At 40.4% G+C, this 23,670-nt stretch overlaps 1 protein-coding gene across 1 annotated transcript in view; it reads right to left on the bottom strand.

The window, feature by feature from the left end:
• MRPS27 (mitochondrial ribosomal protein S27) overlaps nt 1–23,131 on the bottom strand; it is a 42,981-nt gene extending 19,850 nt beyond the window's left edge. The window contains exons 1-4 of the mRNA XM_071581308.1: nt 23,026–23,131; nt 20,662–20,739; nt 15,006–15,076; nt 13,034–13,092 (exon numbers count right to left, since the gene is read on the bottom strand). Coding sequence (XP_071437409.1) covers nt 13,034–13,092; nt 15,006–15,076; nt 20,662–20,739; nt 23,026–23,089 — 272 coding nt within the window. The 5' untranslated portion in view covers nt 23,090–23,131. The remainder of the gene's footprint in view (nt 1–13,033; nt 13,093–15,005; nt 15,077–20,661; nt 20,740–23,025) is intronic.
• Nucleotides 23,132–23,670: the final 539 nt, after the last annotated feature.

Here is a 23,670-nt window from a genome sequence, read left to right as displayed (position 1 = left end):
AAGCGTGTCAGGACAAAATTTGCTGCTTAAAAGCTCGAGAAAGGGTCAGTTCCGCTGGATTCTTTTACTTAGGTCTCTGAGAACTGGTTAACACAAGGCTGTAAAAAAATAGCATATAGATAGGTAAAACACTAATTTGATTGTGTAATGGTTTGACCCAGGGCTTCCTCAGTTACCATTGTATCTAAGAAAGTTACAAGTATTCCACACGTGTCTTCCACGTAGCAGGGAGGAGCGGTTTTGGCTTTCCTTCCTCGGACGGGGAGCTCGAGGGTGTTGGAGCCTGATCCCTCCGGTTGTCGGTGGTTCTCCTGTCCTGGGTGAGATTGTTTCATGCTTGTTCCCCTTCCCTGAGGTTTTTAATTGTGTTTGTGTGATTCATTTGTTTTTTCTTTTAGTTTGGGTTTGCTTTTTCTCAATTTTCTGGTTGATCAGTTCCCTTTTTCCCTTTCCCTTTCCCCTGGGGGATGGGATCCTATGTACTGTGTATACAGTGTGATTGTGAATGTTAGAAAATATAATTTATCCTTTTTATTCAGTTCAGTTTCTTTTGAGTTTGTTTCTTTTCAGTTTTTCTTCCTTGCCTTTGCTGGGAAGTTCTGGGAGGGGGAAGGGGGGCCAGTCCAGGGTTGGTAACAGCTAGGCCAAACCTGCGACAGATTGTTACCATTTCAGTGACCGATCTATGCTTGTCATCACTTCCATTAACTCTCCACTTGTCCAAAAAGCAAGTACACAAGTTATCAACTAATTTCTCAAAATGAAAAAGAAATGTTGGTGAAAGCCTGCTTGTACTTTCTACTTACTGAAATCACCTTTGTATCTCGTTCACTTTGCCAAATGAGAGATCCCTCACTAAAAAAGTCAGTTTCTAGCAGGAAGGTAGCTCTCACTAGCTGCATTTTAGAAGTAAGTTTAAAACCTTTTGCATACCAAATAGTAACTCAGTCACGGACTTTCTCCAACTACAGATAACTGTAAGCTTACGTGATTTTAGGGACTAAATTGCTTCAAAGCTCATAGAGGTTTCATTTTTTAAAAATAAAATACACAGATGCATCAGAAAATCTCCATCTCTTAACCATCACCTACTGCAGGGATTCCACAGTGAAGTTTGCTTTCCAGTAAACCATTAATCAAACTGGACACAGATGTAGCAACAAAGGCTTTTCCATGATGACAAGACAGCGACTCTTTTGCAATAGTTCAAACAATCTCAGAGGGAACTGAATCACACATTTAGGTGCTTCTGTCTTTTACCACTAGGTTCAAACTATGACAGAACACTGCTTTCACATTGTATTGAATAGGCACAACTTATAGGCACACATAAAAACTGTCAACAAAAGCCAATAGTATCTTAATTTTAAGGGCAGGAAAAACCCTCAGCCTACAACTAGGCATTGCTATTATAGTATTTGCATGCAGCAACTTTTCAATCATGCCTAATGCACAACCTAAATTTAACATGAGGTAAAAATAATTTTGTCAGAGACATAATTGACTGAGATCTGGAGTCTACATTGTAACAGTGTTGCATTTTCCAGTTATTTTACTCAAATTCTTTATGCTTCACAGAATAGCTCCCAGAAACACATCACACACTAGCTTCAAACTACTGTAACATTACATCCACTGACACAACCCTTGACACTTTTCAGTTTATCACAGTTGAACTTGCACAATTTTAAACAGTGTATTTCTGTCTTGAGTATCTCAAAGGCTGTGACACAGAAGTGTATAAGCCAAACTGTTTATTCAGCTTCTCACCACATGTGACCTGAGCAAAAAGGAGGTGCTGGCAAGACAGTGCTGCAGGAATATGAACACCGAATGGATCTCAGTGACCAAACTAAGCAAGAGAAGAGCAAACCTTGCATTTGCTGCCAAACACTTAAAAAACTGGTTTAACACATCTTAGGTTTCACCTTTTCAGCTTTGCTGACACAGAGACAATTCAAGTTAACCTAATTTTGACCTACTACCTACGCCCTTTTCATTCTTCACTGCTACAGTCTGATGTTCTTGTTCATTGCTCTCCTTCTGTATCTCACAAACAAAGGGGAGGCAGAGTTATGTTGTCAAGTTAAAAAAATAAGGTTTTCATGTTAAACACCTGCACCAAAGAACACAAAACACCTGACATCTGTAGTTTCAGCCACAGCCACTGTCAAAAAGACAACCAATACCAAAAGGTCAACCACTGGTGCATAGCCAGGCCTTGGCTACCTGGCAGTTCACCATTAAACTGGTTACTTTTTACGTCATGTCTCAGTGAGCAACAACATACTGGTTTTTTTTTTGTTCTTCCAAGCATGTATTTTCCTACTAAAATACTTTAGCAATGACTAACAAAAAATGCTCAATTCCTTCTTGATACATTTTTATTAGTTCCCTAACCACAGTAAGCTACCCAGTGACAGAACTTCAGAGACTTCTATTTAGCATCTCTTAGTAGTTAACTTCCTCTAAGACCAGGGATACAGACATGTCCTTTATCCATACTGTATATCACATCAATCACATGGACCCGTTAAATGAATCAAGGATAAACATGGCAACACAGAATCAAGGATTTAGTCAGGCAGTTTGAAATCTGTGGGCTCTCAGCAGCTTTGTGATTGTTTCACTCTCTTCAGAAAAAGACTGTGCCATCAGATCTGTTATTTAAAGAGAGAGACAGCAGGTATCCCTTTATGTACTGCAGGACGAAAATGTTCCCTTGGGTAGCTAGTTACAAGCTGCACAGTAAAATAAGTTTGTGCTACCCAAAACAGGCAGATGATTTCATAATGCAAAGGGATCGTTTGTACAGTTTCCCCCCTTCTGAGACAGGTATCCAGCCAAGGCTGCTAGATATAAATACGGACGTCATAGCACCAAGCCTGTCTGAGTTCAAGAAGTGTTTAGACAACATTCTCAGGCACATGGTGTGATTTTTGGGGTGTCCTGTGCAGGGCCAGAAGTTTTGACTCAATGATTCTGATGCGTCCCTTCCAAATCAGCATATTCTGTGATTCTATGATAATCCACTACTGGTTTTGGTTCTGCTGATGATTGGTCCATAATGCAAGGCCAGGATGTCCTGCTACTTTGTCTTGCTGCAGTGGCCTACTCAGATCTTGTATTCAGACTTCAAACTGACATTTATAAGCATGCAGTTCCCCAAGGCATGGTATAGGGCCATTACACATAACATGTTACCCACTGTACAGGACTAAAATATGGAAGAGAGGAAAAAAACTCACTAAGGCCGTGTGTATGTATGTACCCCATTCATTTCAGTCCAGCTTTGTTTTATTTCTCCAATGAATCATGACTTTCAAAACAACACAGTAGTATCTTATGCAAGATGAACATGCCACTTTACTATTTAATCTGGGCAAGAGAAACTGCAAAAAGTGATCACTGCAGGACAGTAACTTCAATGAAGACAGAAAAAGAGACACCTTTGCCAATAAAGTGGACTGAACTACTCCTGCTGCAAATGCTCTTCTGTCATGTTCTCACAATAGCTGCTATACCTTGTCCACCCACAGTTACACACACCAGCAGCCAGTCTGGCTTGTCAGAAATTTGGCACAGGCAACATAGACAAAGGGAAGGGTGATGGTGTCCATTTTATTTCCAGCTGTCTGCTGCCAGAGACCATCTATTTTGCTTGTAGCTTGATTTAGTCCAGCTCTGCTCACTCCCTAATGGAACTCTGACTGAAGAAAGGAGTATTTTTTCTCTTTGTTAAATGAAAACAGTAGTGACAGAGGAGCGATCAGAACTAGTTGACTTTTAGAGATTAAAGCCAGCTTTATATCCACGCTAATTCTTGAAAAAAAGTATTATTCATAAAGGTGAAAGTCAGTTGCCAAAATCTGTATGCTCCCAGCCTGACAGGCCCTAGAGTGAAGTGAGTGGGGTGGGGGAGAGAAATAAACTAAATCTCTGTTCACTTTTTAGCAGGAGGAAGAAGGAATGTTTATTGTGTCTACATTTACAGTTGAGCAAACAGCAGTTTCTACCAGCTGCTCTCTTGTATATATCCCTTTCCAATTTTAACAACAAATCCAAGAAAGCATTCTTTGTTGGCTGATTAAATGTTCCCTGAACTAGATCCTGGGTCAAATCCTCACCTGGTCAAAAGAGACAACACATGGTCCCTCACAGCTGCCTAAATCGGCTGAGGACCTGGCACACCACACATGCACGTGATCATTAATTAGACTAAAACTGGGAGGCAAGGACAATCTCAGCACCTTTCAAGGATGGGCTGCCCAGCACCCCATATGGGTGCATCAAGATGGTGAAGATGGAAACCAAATGCTGAGAGCTGCCAGTGTTATTTCTGAAATGACCAACTCCACATATGTCAAGCTCCCTCAGGCTTTCAAACTGATGTAGCAAAGGGGAGACAAGAGAAGGAGCTGGAAAGCCTGGAGATATTCTCCTTCAGGGACAGGGGACATGTCAGGATTTTAGGAAACAGGTAAGAGAATGTGATCAGCTGACAAAAGAGGCTTGGACTTTTGTCCAAGCTTTCCTCAAACCCCATACTGTTCTTCCCCTCCACAAAAAAAACCCCAACCAACTAACCAACCAAAAAACCCAAACCACAACAACAAAAATCCAACCAACCAACCAAAAAACCAAAGCCCAAACAAACAAACAAAAAATAAGGGATTGCTCTCCCTAGGAACCAATGACCAAGTAAAGGTCAGAATTAGAAAGCAGTAACAGAGACTGTGGCAGAAGAAACAGTTGCGGGTAGCTGAGTCGAGCAACTCAAGTGCTTGCTACAGAGAAACACCAAAACCAGAATTGGACTCATTCCAGGAGACAATATAGATTAACTGGAGAATACAGCTTCAAAAATAGCTCAATATTAAAGCACCATGAAAACAACGAAAACCCCTCAACCAACCAAAAAAAGAGAGTAAACACCCTGAATAACCAATTTTTTTCACTTTGCTACTGGGCATCTTACGTTCAGAAATTCTCACTTTAATTTTCTATTTCTAGAAAACAGTGAGAAAGAGTAATAACCTCAGAAATCACCGCAGGAGGATGTTAAACCAATCCCTGCTTATCTAGTGATTCAATACTACTCTATTCCATTATAGGAAAACATTGTTTAGGAACTCTGTTTACAATCAAGCTTTCTATGCCCTGAGGGAGTAGAACACTGTTTCACAGGCACAAATGTATATGCAGAAATAATAAGATATACAAGCTAAATGAACGTACCTACTTACTTTCATTTTTGTTCTGCACACTAATATTTGTGGACATTTCTGAAGAAGATAGGCGTTTTTAGAAAAAAATATACCAGTGGAACAGGCAACATAAGTTGGGGTTTTTTTATTGCTGGTGCCAGAAAGAAATCTATGGTCTGTTGGATATAATCAGATAATTTTCTAAATGTCTTGGCAACCAGTTGTTGGCCAAATATTTTCAGTCCCACAAAAGTATAAAGGTCAATCTTTGTAAATAAAAAAGGTGAGAGGGCTTATGCTCTTGGCGTTGGTGGTTTTTTTCCCCGAAAAGAAAGCTGGAGTCCCTGCTGTCTGCCAAGGCCTAGAATATGTAGCCCCTGCTCGGGGGAGTGTTATGAGTTGGTAAGACAACCTTATGTGAATAACTCTTTGGTGACTGGGGTGCTTACATGTTTGGGCTTATTGCTTTAGTCTCTCTTCTTCTTCTTTCTCCCTTCTCTTTGGGTTCCTGCTATTGGGTCACTCCTGTTCATAAAGACACTGTTTTCTGAAGTCTCAGAGGTGTTCAGCCTCACTTTTCCAGCAACCGTAGAACCCACCCTGTTACAGCTACCACAAAGTCCAGTAAGATGGTGTAGCCCCTTTTATATGCTTAATCAGGCCATGTTCATCTTAAAAGCCCTGTGCAACACAGCAAGCTTATATGTACCAATGATTTTCATTCTATACTGTAAAATGAAAGTAAGGTCTCATTAAGCTCCATGCAGCCCTACAGGTTGGGCACAGAGTGGCTGGAGAGCAGCCAGGTGGAAAGGGACCTTGGGGTACTAATTGACAGGAAGGTCAACATGAGCCAACAGTGTGCCAATGGAATCCTGTCCTGTATCAAAAATAGCGTGGCCAGTAGGACCAGGGAAGTGATCCTTCCCCTGTAGTCTGCCTTGGTGAGGCCACACCTTGAGTACTGTGTTCAGTTCTGGGCCCCTCAGTTCAGGAAAGATATTGAGGTGCTGGAGCAGGTGCAGAGAAGAGCAATGAGGCTGGAGAAGGGACTGGAGCACAAGTGCTGTGGGGAGAGACTGAGGGAGCTGGGGCTGTTTAGCCTGGAGAAGAGGAGGCTCAGAGGTGACCTCATCACTGCCTATAACTACCTGAAGGGAAGTTCTAGCCAGGTGGGTGCTGGTCTCTTCTCCCAGGCACTCAGCAATAGGACGAGGGGTCACGGGCTCAAGCTCTGCCAGGGGAAATTTAAGTTGGAGATCAGAAAAAAATTCTTTCCAGAGAGAGTAATCAGGCATTGGAATGGGCTGCCCAGAGAGGTGGTGGATTCACCATCCCTGGGGGTTTTTAAACTGAGATTGGCCATGGCTCTGAGTGCCATGATCTGGTAAAGGGACTGGAGTTGGACCAAGGGTTGGACTTGATGACCTTGGAGGTCTTTTCTGACCCAATCGATTCTATGATTGTATGATTCTATGATTCTAAAACAGTGTATAAGCCTTTTATTTCATGTAGCGGCCAAGTTACAATAGAAAAAAAAATTTAATGTCTTTGCCCTCTCTCCACCAGTCTACCCTATAAATTGGCACATGACTTGCCATCATTTAACCACATTGAATGTATGTGTTCTTACTTTTCTTAGCAAATGTGGTGCAGAACAGGAATTCTCGGGCAGTGGAATGTCAGAGCAATTTTTGGTTCCAGCTCTGCTTCCCTGCACCCTGCAAGAGAAGATACTGCTTCCACTACAGAAAACCAACAGTAACATGAAACGTCGGTCTTACTAGCACTCATATTAGCCTCCTGGCAAAATTTTTCTTCAAACAATGTAAAGGAAAACAAAACAAAAGACAGGTAGATACAAATTCCTTTCCCTGATAACCTACAGTGTAATATGCCCCTGAATGTTTCAAAACATTTCATATTCTTTGTGGATGTCAAATCACAAGTTCTTATAAGCCTTACTTTAGTTACAAAAAAGAGAAAACAATTGTAGGAGAAAACACAAAGTAAATCCTGGTAAGTGGACCAGCTTTACAACATGTACATTTAACCCAAGATATATTTTCAACATAACAGCTGTGGCAAGGTATGCAACTCCTATTCCCAGAATCAGGACATTGAAACCCAACACTTGCTGTTGGCAAGATCCTGGGTGAAAGACAGGAAAATTCTGCTAATATCCTTTTCTTGCAAGAATTGTAATGAAAGCCTGTCTCCCAATACTAAATGAAAAATGTATCCCCACGGAGTGTGGATTAAGTCAGTGCTTTCGATTTCTGACTCTGACTGCCTTTCTCTCTCTACTGACTCCAGAAATATTGCAGAGCAGGAGGAGGGAACTACCCCCTTGATACTGCATTCTGTTTGTAGCAGAATCCTTCTTTTCCCCTTGTTTTAAATACAAAGCTGTTAAAATCCAAATGGTTATCCCTTTAGCGTTGGCTATACAAAAAAAACCAAACCCAAATATTAGCGTTGAAGGGAAGTCTTCCAACATTTTATGCTTTAGTATGCAATGCTTAGAAAATTTTTGTCCAGTTTCTGACAAGCTTAAAGGAAAGTCTATAAAAAAGGACAGAAGAACTATGAAAAGCAGATGACTGAAAAAGCATGTATTACAGGAAGAAATATTTCTGAATGCTTTCCAGTGTTATATCTTTATTGACAGTTCTCCTGCACTACACAACACCATTACACTGAGCATACCCTACTTGAATTAGATGTGGTTACGGGATAAGCCTTGCTGAAATTTGGTTCTGGGTTCTGAAATCTAGTTACCAGTTGTTTTTTCCAAAGATTCCTACAGCTCATACTGTGACAAACCACACAGAGACAATGACAACAATGAAACTGTGCAAGATGACAGGGAGAGTAAGAACATGTGCCCCTCTGTGCAGAAATGAGTGAAGGCTGCTGGAGCCAGGAAAGTGGTGAAGTCTATACAGCTAGAATACTTATATCTGACAGCACTGGCTTGGATAGCGGCCAATATTTCTTCACATAAAGCAGCATCACACACTGGCAACCACAGCGGAACAGCTCTAAACACTAGTATTTCTGTCATTCATATGAAAATGAGTAAACATTCTAATAAGGTAAATCTCTCTTGTGCTTCCCTTCCTTCTGTCTCCCAACCTGCCCAAGAGCAGCCCAAATCTTTTGCAAATGGACTTACTTTAAATTGGTCAGCTAAGGGAGGTGTCCAAACTGGTAAAACATATCATTCTGCCTACAAAAGTGTATTCTTCTCTTCCACTGCTTCTGCGTATCATTTCAAAACATAACTGCTGCATAACTTGAATAGTAGGCAGATATTTCTGACGCATTTATTTTTATATCTCTTTTTTAACACTTGTATTTCTCTGGAGGCACCAAAAACCAAGACCTGATCAACTAATGAAGTCTATTTTGGCTACAGCCTTAGAAGAATGAAAATGACTCTAAGGAAGAGTTAAATATATTATAGGACTGTATCTATGTCTCTTCTTTTTATATTTGTGCTGGAACAGGTTAACGGTATTCATTACATATTGTAGATTTATATAGAGAAACAGAAGATCATGCTAGTTGGAATGAATGCCATGTTAAATATAATTCAGGAATACCTTTTTTTTGGTCAATTTTGCTAATTTATTATAAACAATACTTTATAGTAATAACATTTTCAGACACTAAACTGATTGTTGGCATAAAAGTACCAAAACTTGCAACTCCTACACACACAAAACAGACATGCAAATACAGTGAAGGTGAAACTTAGCACATAACGTTTCACTAATTACTGATATGCTGGCATTATAAGAAATAAGCATAATTTCCTATATATGGAGACCATTTTAGTTCCAAAATGATTTAAAGACTGAAATCAAGCTTCAAATCTACAGCTTACTACCATCCCAACCAAAACAATTTTATGAAGATATGAATATATATATGTATGTGTGTGTGCGTGCGTGTGTGTGTGTATGTACATATACATCTGTATGTGTGTGTACAAGAATAGCTTCTAATAGTTTGCTATTGTCCCAATTTGTACTTACAATCAAGTATGAACCCCAGGTAATAAATTCTGAAATCTGCAGAAAGAACTCTATTTACAAAAAAGCAATTACTAATCACAGAAAAGTAATAAAAATATCTAGGTAGATTGTGCAAGAATTTAGAGAGCATATGCACACACAGATAGTGTGTATCCTTTTTTCTACAGAGTGGGTCATGGGTTTAATGTAATTAAAAATTCTCCTGAGGAATCTCAACATAGAACTTCACCAATTGCTTTCACATCCATTGAAAATCTTTGTTGGCATAAAACCTACAAACAGAATCAGCATTACCTCACCACAAAACCTCTCTTCATTATGCTAATGTATCCATCATATGAAAAACACCCTGATGTGTGAAATAGTGACATCTCAGTGAGAGAGGACAAAGTAAGGCAAACTGCAGATCTTTGATCTCACTGAAAGTGCTCTGCATTTTGATTAGAATTTTTGCTGGGATCCTAGGAGATGAAAGGATTTTTTTAAGTCTGATGGTTAACAAAGGGGGGAGGTATTCAGAAGAGAACAAAAAGAGAAGTACTGAAAATAGGTGATGTCATGCCTCAAACTGGCCTTTACCATCTTACTGACATGTTTCACAATGTAGCATAGCAGTTTCCACAGTTATTCTTGAGAGCTCAAGTTCCTATGTGGAGACAGTATGGCTGGATATCCACAACTTTAAAAGGGCAGAATATTGAAATAGGTCTAAATATAACAAGCATATTGTATTTCAGAACCCTAAATGCATTACAGCCATGTTACAGAATACTACTTTTTGAAACTACGTTCTATCTGACATAACAGAAAGAAAGTCTCCAGTCTACAAAGCTCACAGTTAGAAGTTCTGTCACTCCTATCCTCAGGAAAACCCCAGAGAGAGAGCAGGGAAATGCCACTACCTTCCTCTGATTCTTCCCACAGTTTGTCTTTTGCACCAGGCACATCTTCCAGCCTTCTAGGGGCCTTGGAACAGACTCCCCTTCATCTCAGATTCCAAACACTGTTAAGAGACATCAAATTCCCTTTATACTCTACAAGCAGTTAAGGGGCAAAAGACAGGACTCTGGAGGCATTCTGCTTATTTATGTTCAGGCATATGCACATACAGTCAACTTCCCAGGCCAGGTACACAACATATGCAATGAATTTGTATATCTCAAATGACATAAAAACAGCTTTTCTTTTATGCTGCCTTTCTCCTTTTTAAAAGCTTATTCTCCTTACATAAAGTACAAAAATTTTGCTTGGAACTGATTGTCATAGGGCAGAAAAAGCAATTCCTTGTCAAATCTTCTCTGCTTCTTAACTCTCCCTCTCTACCTCCCTCACTTATGTCTCCTGGTATGGCCACTTTTGCAGGACTTTTTCTGTGTCAAACTCCCTTCCACTTACAAAGACCCATCTTTATAAATCTGTCCTTCATTTGAAGTGCAAAACATAAAGACCAGTTAAAGGGGTCTTGTGAATACCAACTACATCTCCTATATCCTGAAGCTAGAACACTTATTTTCACTTGAAAAGTTGCTGTTATAATGAGAAATTTTACATTTTACATTGAATTATAGATCTCTCAATGCTGTCTCACTACCTGTGTATTTGTGGAGTTTTGAGAATAAACACTGGAATGAAGTCTTGTTGAAAAATGAAGCTAACATCACCAAAAGACTAAGCATTTTGCAACACCAAAACAAAGCAGCATTGCAGAGACACACAAGAAAAACACCAGCCAAAGCAAGTCTGGCAAGCCATGTGACACATCAATACTTCTCTATTCTCTCTACACAGATAAGAATTATTGTATTTAATGTGCACATAACTATAGTCTCACTAGCCACAGGAGAATTATTTCTTAGAGAAACGGTAAATAACTGTAATTATTTTTGAACTGTAACTCTCTACACAAGAATGTGTTCTTAAGGATAAAACCCCCTGTATTTTAAACTGATGTATTAACCAGGCAGAGATGATGAGTAAAAAGGATATTTACACGTTAGAGATTCCCATACTATTCTGTCTTCACTATGGACCACTTTCTAAGCTTCTAATTTTTGTCACTCGGATTTCTTTTTTCAAGAAGAACACGAAAGAAGAAAGAACCTGAAAGGTACATTATATATGGACACTTCACTATCTGGATTTTATATGTACCATTTGCAGACTTAGTAATTAAAGTACCACACCTTACTCTGCATGTCAGGGAAGACAAAGGTCTCTTGGCATCCCTGATCCTAGAGGGCTTGACTCAATCAGAGAGGACATAAGTACATGTGGCATAAGATGCATATCAGTCTTTAAGAATAAAAGGTATCAGAAGGCTTGCATTAAACTAGTTCGACCTTCTCCTGATTTCATTTCTGCTGTTGCTGGATGGACAACTAATTTCTTACTACAGATCCCGAGAGGACTAATGAAAAGTTGATCAAAAGGAGTGACAGCTCCACTAACCTCCCTTTTGTGAGAGATTCTTCTTCCTACTTTTATTTTTTCACTACAGAATATTGTTAGTATCAGCAAACTGGTTTTGCTTGTTTCCAACTTGAAACTGAGGTCTAGATACTGCCCCAGTAGTACCAGAGAATCATGGAGATCTGAAGTCTAATCATAGAATCGATTGGGTTGGGAAAGATCTGTGAGATCCTCAAGTCCAACCCTTGGGCCAACTCCAGTCCCTTTACCAGATCACAGCACTCAGTGCCACGGCCAATCTCAGTTTAAAAACCTCCAGGGATGGGGAATCCACCCCCTCTCTGGGCAGCCCATTCCAATGCCTGATTACTCTCTCTGCAAAGATTTTTTTTCTGATCTCCAACTTAAATTTCCCCTGGCAGAGCTTGAGCCCGTGCCCCCTTGTCCTACTGCTGAGTGCCTGGGGGAATGCAATCATGTACTTCAAACTATCCATTACTTAAAACAGTCATGCAGCAAATATCTTTATTAAAATAATAATCATTACTACTTACAAATAACAACCTGACATTATTTGTAAGGATGCTTTCTCACACACTTTGACAGGATGAGTTGTTTTCTCCAACAGAAAACTTTGTTCTCAATGTATGAGACTATCCATAAAAGAATTAATTTATTCTAGTGATCAACAAGAATTTTGCCCTCTTAAAGTCAATATGGAGAGGTAAGTGACTTGAAGCAAACCAGCATTCAACCTGACACTAGCAGAAAAGGTACTCTACACTTCACACAACAGTGTTCAAGAAGAGTTGCAGAAAACCCTAACAACTCATGTAAAGGTGAAACACACAGCTTACCTGGGAAGCATGAAAGTACTAAGGGGATAAAAACTACACTTCATGCAGCCTTCACTTGATCATTACCACAGGATGCCCATTCTTCTTTCTCCTTGTTCCAAGGAAACAACCTTTTTTGAGTCCTATACTTATGCATGCAAATATGCACGTAGCCAATTTAGATAAATAATGACATAGTAATAAAAAGTACCAGAAGAAAAAACTGAACAAACATAACTCTTTACAATTTCAGTATCTCTAATGTAAACCATAGCTGGAGGTTGCATTAGCTGTTCAGTAGCTCAGACTAACATGCTTCACAGGAGCCAATGCCAGGGGTCCAGAGAAGAGCAGTCATAAAAATGGAGAAGTTATCAAGAAAGCCTTTAGGTGTGAGTTGCATGACAAGTAGATATGCATACTATGCAAGAGAGAAATCAAAACCAGTAAGTTAGAAAGGGTCACTCCTCAAAGGACAAGACTTCCAAGTCTTTACTTGTATGACTCGAAGTTCATATTGAGGGAAAAAGATGCTTACTTGTAAAGGTAGTATTCGGCTTGATCCACTTCTTCCCGTGAAGAAATGTTGTCAACAAACTGAATAAAACATAAGAAATAAAAGCTTAAAGAGGAAGCACTCACAAAGTATATTAAAAGAAAATGCAATAACCAAATACATTTGTCTGGAATATGTAGCTGTCTGATAAGTACTGAAATTCTCACATCTTTGCTTTCTCCTAACTGTCGTTTCTTCTAAACTGCTAGAAGTCAAATCTTTTTAAACTGAGACAACTCCCTTCCTCAGCTCTGACAAACTTTATGCACCTTGAAGGCCATCTGAGGACTAAGTCCCTAGAGTTCAGCACTGTGTATTTTGCTGCTTCTCTGAATTTTTTGCTGTTAATCACATCCTGTATCTTAGGAATAAATTCAGTTCCTTAGTCTTTTTGCCGTAATTTTGAGTGAGTCTTGACATGCCTTATTTCCCTTTGAAAAAATTCTTCTTCTCTAAAGTTTGACTGTTGTGCCTGTTCATACTATACATTCTGAAGTACAGGTACAAAAGCATTTTGTATTTCACTATAAACACCGGTAAGAAAAATAACCCCCACGGTGTAAAGCACAATTTTCTCCTAATTTGCAACCCTGTCTTCTCCAGGCAATCTTACAAAATGCTCAGTGCTATCAACTAAATACAAGCCAAGTTTTCAACCAGACTTTGTCTTACGGTAACAGTGCAGCTTGCTTTTCTGTACCTTTTACTCACACAAGCATAAAGATGATGGTACACTACAGAGTCTTCCCAATATAATACTCTTAGCTGAGAAAATAAAAACATTCTCAAGGTCAGTACTTCTCTTCATCCTAAGCCTAAGCTAAAAATAATAGCTTCAGCTGACTGGTACTTGATGTCCCATTTCTTAATTCTCCTTATGTGCTGTACATATATAGGTCTCATCTTTTGAGTGTGGCAATAGAATGCCTGGGTGCTTCACCTACATTTTGGAAAGTAAATATCTGATGTGAGCTCCAGGTATTGGAAAGTGGGGCTGTTTGCCAATCTGGAAAATGCAATTTCCCCGCAGAAAAGGTCAGCCCAAAGCAGAAACATGCAGGAAACAAATTAAGTTAATTTAATAAAAGGAAGAGTCATTTTCCTCATGGACACTGTCTGAGAAGCAATGATCATGAATTCTTGATCTGTAAAAATCCCTGCTCTTATAACTCAACAAAGCATTCTGTGACTCCTCAGTCAGTGGTGTAAATAATACTAATTAAGGATATTAATGAGGTACAAGGGTGGTAACTCAGCTTTTTGGGGTAATTTTGAAGACTGAAATTTGTTTGTTTTTTTAAACAAGTGATGTATTTATTCTACTTCTTCAGTGCAAACACTCACAACAGTAACTTAACAACACATTTCTCATCTCTGCTTTCATGGCCATTTTCCAGATTAACCCATGCAGAAGATGGAAATGGTTACTAATCCAAGTAAAAATAATAGCTTTGGTTAACCCATGTCAGCATTTGTTCTGCCTCAGTCTGCTGCAAGGAAATAGAACTACTGAAGCAAAGTATGCCCACCTCTGTCTCACTGAAAGAAGCCTGGAAGTGGAGGAAGACAGACAGTGCAGTGTTCTAATTCACTGCATTCCCTTAGCAGCCTGGGTTCTTATACAATGCCTGAGGAGGCATTAAAGCTCTCACAAAGACAGAAACCACGGGAAGGTAGGGAACATTTATTAGGGAAATACACAGCCCATTAGCAGTGAGGCCTGATTTTACTGAGGAAAAAAAATCTGTTTTGAAGACTATATTCCAGGTACTAAAGAATGAGTAAAAAGTAAAAATAAAACAGCTTTATACAGCAATTTAACAGTATAGCAAGACATTTATGATCCCAGAACTCCCAAGAGAGGTGATATCATTTATCCCTTCTAAGCACACTTGATTACATGAGCATTTCACTGTCATTTCTATCACTTTATGATTGGGATTTATTTCCTTACCCGGCCTATTGTCAAAGAGCTGACAGGCAGCTTTCTTTCATAGGTTCTGTCCATTAAGTGGGCTAAGTCAGCTGCAGAAAGCAGAAGAAGAGTATGTTTAATAATTGGCATAACAGGAAAATCTGCAGAGCCGTCACATAACCTTGAGTAGAACCCATGTACATGAAATCAAATTCTGGTTCCTTGTTAACATCTCAGTTTGAAGTCGCATGAAAACAATACATTCAATTATTGTTAAATATTTCAATAGAAAATAGGAAGTGAAAAGGTGCTTAATATGATGATAGTAACTATAACTAAAAAAGGGGGGGGCAAACTACCCTATGACATGCTGGATGAAATTACTGTAACTACTGTAACTCATTGAAAAATAAAAAAAACCTGAGCAGATGTCCTTAAAATTCCTACTTGCTTTCAAGCCTAGCACATGCTGGACAATGTTTTGGCATGGATTTTTATTTTATGGTAAAACAATGACAAACAGAAACAAGCAGTACCATACTGACAAAATCCTTCAGACACAAACAGCAATCCCAAGAAATCCTGTTAAACAAACTGAGCACTGTGCCAGTACCTTATTAACTTTACAGCACTCTGGTTCAGCAGTCATATAATAATAGTAATTCAATCATACAGGAACTTGAAGCTTCTGACTGTTGAACAGGTAGCCAGCCACTGCATTTAATGGATTTAATTGCAAATTAAATTAATGTGATTTGGAGTTTTGATTTTGTACTGTTCCTGGAAAATAAGGATGACTCAGAAATAGTAAGCTGCTCAATGTAAGCTTAATGTCACCTGTTCGATTCTTTATTGAGACAAGAACTGATGACATCAAACTTATAAAATTTAGAGACTTCAATCATATTCTTTCCATTCTCCTCCATCTTCCAGGGCCAGGAATCTAAGGTATTCTGTCTGCATCACTTGCACCTTGCTTCATCCTTTCCAACTGCTACAAAATGAGCCACTCCTTTGACACTTTCCCTTAGTGCCACTGGCCATCGTCAAAGAGCTGACAGGTTAGATCGTTTCACAATTCATTTTCCAAAAAAGGTTATTCTATCTCCCCACCTCTCAGTGAAATGTGAGGTAAGCAGAAATTGCAGCACCACATCAGAACTGATTAAGCCTTCTATTCCTGTAACGTTGTCAGGGGCAAGAAGTGGCACTACACCACTTTGTGTCTCTGAGGGATGCTGCCCACAAAACAAGTGATATCACTATTTATCACTTTAAAAACACACCTGAGAGGTACACAGTTCTGATAGAACAAATGGCATTCAGTGCTACTCAGACCTTACAGGACTCTGTCACATTACAGCACATGTACAAAGTTTTTTCTTCAGTAAAATTATAAGAGCCTTGATTTGAAATGAAGCGTTTGATTCTCAGTCTGTACAATGCTGCTGTCTTCCATGTAGCAGTATTCCATATTTACATAACACTTTTCTTCCTGAGGCACTTTAAGGTGTACTTCAAAACAAAAAAGAGCATTAGTCTCTGGCTGAGGGAAGGCAAACTTTTCATGGCCATGAAAGAAAAGGGAAATCGGTGGCAAAGTTCCAAAGGCGAGTACCGGCTCCTACAAAAGACAACAAGAATGCTGAGCTGATGTGGGCCACCAAGACCTTTCTATACTAGATAACCACTAAAAAGTAGATCAACTTTTTTAATGGTGATTTATGAAAGAATATCCTTCCATGAAGTGTCGGTATTTGACTCTATTATCCATCTCTCTAGCAGTCACAAAGAGAGAAGGGAAGCTGCAGCCAACTCAGCTTATCCAGAACAAAGACTGCCCAGGTCTTTGCCTAAACGTACACAGCCAATTGCCATCCACCATCCTTCATCTCCATTTCAAGACAGCTGGAAAGGAGTATTTGCTTCAAAATCTGGTATGCTTGACACAGCAACGCAGACCTGAGATGGACATATTGGGAGGTCATTTATCTATTCCAGAACTAGCTGTTATGCATTACCCTTTGAAAACTAGAAGGTGATCCGTATGACCATTCTGGGGGCCAGACCCAAGCTCAGAGCTTGGCATTTCTTCTGTCTAGGTGCTCATGAAGATGAACAGGCCACTTCAGGAAACACTGATTACTTAAGCAGCATATAAACCCAATGAATAAAATGCCATCAATGCAAGATCACAAGACTGTTAGCCATTATACACCAGCATCCTCTGGGAGACTTCAGACACAGAATTTTAATGACTGACCTTTAATGCTGTCTACAAAGCTGGAACTCTCCACCAGAACTACAGCATGGAAAGCAACATGAAGCACTCACCTATCAACTCCAGTGTAAGAGTCACAATAAAATGAAAGCTGATTAATGTAAAAGAATAGCAGACAGATTAAGATAATGGTAAATTTAGCTTTGTTACCAGACAAACTGCTGTTTCTGCAGTAGTTACTAGATAGGAATAATTCGCAATGAGTAATTCTTTCCTGATTTGCTTCCTCTGAAGAGCACCTAAAACCAGACTTTTCTCTCCCTCACATTCACAATTTTAAATAATAGAGCTACCTTTTATAAAGCAAGTTTGCTCCCTAAGTTGATATTCAACAAATCAAAATTAAAGCTTCTTAGTTAAAAATATCTCAGCAGCAGTACTAGAATGCAAGCATGTGATTGCTCAAGTCTCACGCCACTTTTGGTAGTAAAACTTGAGTGCTAACATTGGTGTATAACCAAAGCAAACTCTATGTACATTTTAACACATATATGTTGCAAGTGCTTTTATTTGATTCACTACCAAAGAGGACACTAGTGTATATAATCTCTCACATATGCTGCCTAAATGTTAATACTTTTCTACAAGATTAACTCCTTCAAAACTTTATCTAAAAACCATATTTCTGCATATTGAAAAACATAATGGATTTAAACAAACCAATAAAACAAACTATAAATATGACTTGAGGACAATTAACTTCTGGGCATGTGGACTCTAGAAGATTAGTATTTGAGACTCCACACAGCTTTATTTTCATGGGTTCACAGAAACCCAGTGTCTTGCTGCCTGCAACAGGGTGATAAAGGAGAGTGACTAGGAAAATACTGATCATCACCTTCCAAGTCCGTGGTTATGACCTCCAACACCAGTTTGGCCACCTAGGCAATCATCAGTTTCAATTTGATTCACAGCATGTACCTATCCACAAAATGCAGCCACATCCACAAGCAGTACATTATCAACAAGTGGTACATCTGACCACTATGGAAGGTCACTTTTATTAGGTTTATATCCTTATATTCTTAGAAGTGGTTCATCCAGGACAAGGCTCTGACCCAGTGATGGGGAAAGACGATATGACCACAGTGCAAAATTTACTTATCCTGGGAATGATGAGCAGAGCTAATACTTTAATTCGCAGGCTAACCATTTAATAAAAAGAAAGCCTCAATTTATTTTGAAGATCCGATTAAAATATAAAGGAAGGACGAGGCAAATATTTTCCCTTACAATCTATATGTTCCACATTTCTCTCCCTTTCCACATAGCTAGCAACTTCTAGAAAGAACAACAGCTCTGTACTGAACAAGGCTTTGAATGGAAATTATTCAATTCTCTAAGGGCAGCACTGCCACCTGGTGTCGCAGATAAGCCTTTTTATGTACTGTGAATCTAACAAAAAAAGAAATTTCCTACCTCACCTAGATTCTGCCATCCTCTGGGATTCTGCTAATTGCTTTTCTTTTCATCAAGGTGCTTACTGAAGGACTGGAGGATTTAAGCTCAGCCATGCCTTGTTTCCTTGATACTTCATTTTTAGTAAGTGGAGTCCAAATTACTTCTAGGCAGGTATCTTCCTACCAGCACAAAGCTGTAAATTCCAAATTAACATGTTTTCCATTTCTATCTTCTTGAACAAATGTGCCTCTGTACACAAAATACAGTCTTGTTCTTTCCCACACATATTTTAGTACTGATGTTTGCTAAACTCTTTCATGCCTGGAATGCTAAACTGAGATTATGCAAAAGACAATGAAGCGTATCTCGCATGGACACAGTAAGTGAGTTTGATTCTGGGATGGCACATCACTGCGGCAGAGAAATGGAACTGACTTTAAATCAAAAAATACTTCATTTTTCTTTAAAAGTATTCTCAAAACACAGTTTTGAAGAACGGCAGTTCTGAAACAATGTTTGAAAGACAAATAAAAGAGCATCTCAACACAAGGAATTCGCTCCAGCTATGATCAGGAGTTACTACACACAATTGTGTGTGCAGCCACACAACTGACAGCCACAGAGCAGACGTCTGCAGGGCTGTCTCCTCTTTGAAAATGCTAATGCAGCTGACACCCTGTTAACTTGTTTTCTCTTTTCTTTGAATACATAATGAAAATGCAAAGCAGTTCTCTGAAAACCATGGAACAGACATCTGCTTTGGATCAAGATCATCGTCAGAGGAGCAGCAAGAACTGTGCCTGCCAAATAGTCACAAAAGGTCTTGCCAGGCCCGGGGAAAGCCAAACATGGACTGAACCAGCACTTGCACAACAGTGTTTTCTTTTACAGTGGATTTCTATGGCTCTAACATTTGCCAAAATAAGAAGCCATTTTCACCTGAAGGTGACTAGTTCAAATACATTCCAGGGCACAAGTCTGTGGCTCCAGCCCAAAAAACACTGCATGAGCAGTCCAATTGACAGTAAAGGGTAACAAGGTATTAACAGCCTTTGCAGGATCCAAGCTACAGTAAAATGAGAACACACCAGCTATTTCTGATCCAGGTACAGTACAACATGCTGACAATCCCAACCTATACACTCGTGGGCAAATACAAGAAACAAATCAGTGCATAAAAATTATCACTCTGACGATTTTGTCTGGCTTCCTGTGTGAGAAAAGCCCTGGAATTTCACCTGCTGATTCTTCTTTCAGCCTCAGTCTGTGCTGCAAGTAACAGTAACAGCTCAGGGGCCCAGGAACAAAACACAAGACAAGGATTATGTTTTAAGGAGTCTCCAAAACACTTGCAGTACAAAATACTGCATATCTATCTTTAGCATGGAAAAATGTTTTGCAAGATGCTTTCTATTTAACATAGTCACCAAAAAGTCGGGGGAACGTAATTTCAAATGTAACACAAATAATTATCAAATAATTTAGATACAGAATTTGCACAAGAGATCTCAGTTCCATATGTATTTTAATGTACAGCTTCTTGAAAATAAAACTTTTAGTTTCATTTTTCCCAAAAAGAAAAATCTGTAATTCAACAAGAAACTGCAAAATTCTGAGAAAAATGTTCCTTTAAAAAAATGTCTTTGAACAGGATTGTCCTGTAATACTTAGAGAACAGCTTTTCTTTTGCACTGCAGTACAATTAAAACAATGTCAATGAAGAGGACACTTGGATACAGTAACAAAACTCTGGATTTTGTGAATGAGAAAAATTATCTTGTAGAAACCAAACATTAATTAAATGGGCAAATTCTAAGCTGTTTCTGCATTACAGCTTTGAATACATATGACAAATTTTTAACATGTTGAGCACTTTCTGACATGGAAACTCAGAAGCGCATTGCTTCACACACTTTCTTATCTTGAAGTATTTACAGATGATGAGCTAGTCAAAAATTAGTTCAGAATGCAATTCATTTGACAAAGTGAAGACAAGAAACAAACTTTACTCACCCAGGCTATGCTCCTCTTTTAGTCTCTTTTCCCATTTTGAGTTATCCACATAGGCCGCAGAAAGAAGAGATCTTCTACCTAAAGAAAAAGAAATCATTATGTAAGCCAGTTTGCTCAGACAACTCTAAACAAACACTTTATTAGATATTACCTCTTTCTGTCCCATTTACTGAGAGGGATGCATTAGAATGTCTTTATTATACACCAGTCAGCAAGTACAACCATAATAATTCTGTTTCTAATTATTATTATTTTAATTTATTATTATTATTTTATTACTTATTTTTATTATTTCCTTGTAATATTTAAAACAGACAAGCTTCCCCAGCAAATTTTTTTCAGCATGAAACAAGTACTTCCAAACCTGAACTGTGTATTGTATTTACAAATTTATAAAGATAGAAAAGAACCCAAAGAATAATAAAAGCATCTTCTTTATGCACACAGGCCTCTTCCATCAAATGATAGCAATTAGCTAAATGCAGAGTTAAAAGCATTAAGAAAAAACACAACTAAACACAAAAAGGCTTTTCTCCTGTTGCTGAATGGCTTTTTTTTCCATCTGGAAAGACCTGTCCCACTGGACATGAGTTAAGATGCTCATCTGGAAATATTTTTCTTTTTATATTCTCCATTTTTTCCATTTCTTATGAACTGTGAATTCATTGAAACACTTTCTGAAGTTTTTTTCAAATACTCTTTGTACCACCTTTGAAATCCGCTCAAGATACTGTACTGGCTTATGAAACAAAACAGAAAATGCTTCAGCTGGAAAAATTTGTACATCAGTCACAGATGATGAGCCCTTGAAAATGCGTGAGGAACACCTGGATAAAATTTATTAAAGGAAAATGCAGAAATACATGTAGAAGGTTGCAGAAAGCAATGTTAAGAAATATGAAGCATTTTAAAAATAGACATTACAATGCAACACAGAAGTCTCAACAACTACTTTAAAGCCTGTATCAGAAAATCTGCTACCACTAAACGTTTGATTTTGGTTGTGAAAGAATTTTTCTCCTTATCACTCTTGTGACACACAATTATACAGACATATCCAGCTCTGAGCATCTTTGCAAACTTTTGTCAAAAAGACCCAGAACATGGAATTCAACAGTGAGAATATGAGAATATGTACAACACTTCACCGAACAGCTACAAGGTAAGGTATTTTGTTTGGTTGGTGGGGTTTCTTTTAGTGCTATTTCGTGTTACATTGCCAAAAGAGATACACAAAGATCGAGGGGGTTTGGTGTGGATTTCACAGAATCATAGAATCGATTGGGTCAGAAAAGACCTCCAAGATCATCAAGTCCAACCCTTGGTTCAACTCCAGCCCCTTTACCAGATCATGGCACTCAGTGCCACAGCTAATCTCAGGTTAAAAACCTCCAGGGATGGGGAATCCACCACCTCTCTGGGCAGCCCATTCCAATGCCTGATTACTCTATCTGGAATTTTTTTCTGATCTCCAACTTAAATTTCCCCTGGCAGAGCTTGAGCCTGGGCCCCTTGTCCTATTGCTGAGTGCCTGGGAGAAGAGACCAATCCCCACCTGGCTAGAACGTCCCTTCAGGTAAATGAAATGAAATTGAAATGAAATTAAATGAAATTATGAAATGAAATGAAATGAAATTAAAGCCTTTGTTTCGTGGGGGTCGTCTTTGGTTGCGGGTTTTTTTAGGATAAACTACTGTATACTCATCCACAGCTAAGGATGCCACTAGCAAGCATAAGCTTTAAAATAGTACTTTCCGTAGCAGGAGCAGCTGTGTGACACCTGCGTGACAGCGCCGTGCTCAGGAAAGCTGCGGTCAGGTCTGAGCCTCCCGCGCCAGAGGAAAGGGCGGCGCGGTCAGCCTTGAGCGTCCGGAAGCAGCGCGGGGCAAAGCGTGCTCGGGGAAGGTGAGAAAACACAACAGAGACGTCCATCGCCGCCAAGCTTTGAGCCAAACGTTACTGAGCTCAGTTCTTCCCAAAGGTCGGATTTTTGGCTTTTCCAAGACATTACCCCTGGGCCACTGGCGTTGCCGGTCTTTGCGAACACTCCCTGCCGCGGGCCTGGCGATTCCGCACGCCTTCCCCTGACCCAAGAAGGCAGGTCCTGGGATGTCGAGCTATGAAATCGGCACGGAGGAACATCTACTAAAATACAAATTGCGAGCACTAAACGGCATGCTAGCGATAAGACGTCCACAGAGCCGTCTCCAATTTCAGACACACACACAGAGTAAAGGGGGAAGATGAGGAGAGTCCCGGTGCAGCACCCCGTCCCTGCTCACGCCTCCCGCCGCAGTGTGCGGCAGCCGCGGCCCCGCTGCCGTGCCCTGGCCCCCCCGGCCCGCCCCGCCGCAGCGGACCGACCTGTGACCGTGGCGAGGGCCGTCCGGCCGCAGAGCAGGGCTCGCCGTAGCGCGGGGGCCGCCATGCTGCCGAGGCGCGGGAGCAGCCGCGGGCAGGCCCCGCCCCGCAGGCCCCGCCCCGGGACATGGCGGCCGTGGCGGAGGGCGGCGCTCGGCGGGCGGTGCGGGAGGCGATGCGGTGCTCGGCGGCTCGCCCGCTCGCCCGCCCCGGGCGCCTGGGGCTTGCCGCCCGCAGGTATCGCGGGGGCGCGGCGGGGCGGGGGCGGGATAACCGGGCGGGGAGCGAGGCTGCCCACCGGCTGGCGCGGCCTGCCGCGGGACTGCAACCCCCAGCAGCCCCGGTGGCCGCCGCTAGCCGCGTGCCTGACGGGAGCTGTAATTCCTGCCGGAATGCCCCTCCCAGCGCGGAGTGCTGTGGCGGGGGGCGCCGAGCGGCTCCCGGAGGCAGGCCAAGCAGGGAGCGTGGGCAGTGCCCCGTAGGGAGGGGCGGCGGTATAGGATGGCAGAATTAATCATAGAATGTCCTGCGTTGGAAGGGACCTTAAAGGTCATTCAGTTCCACCCCCCTGCCATTGGGACACCTCCCACTGGATGAGGTTGTTGGGAGCCCCATTTAGCTTGGCCCTGAGTATTTCCAGGGATGGGG

Source organism: Pithys albifrons, chromosome Z (assembly GCF_047495875.1).
Source record: "Pithys albifrons albifrons isolate INPA30051 chromosome Z, PitAlb_v1, whole genome shotgun sequence".
Lineage (NCBI taxonomy): Eukaryota > Metazoa > Chordata > Aves > Passeriformes > Thamnophilidae > Pithys > Pithys albifrons.
Note: the sequence above shows the minus strand (reverse complement) of the source record. Positions and strands in the feature narration are given on the sequence as shown.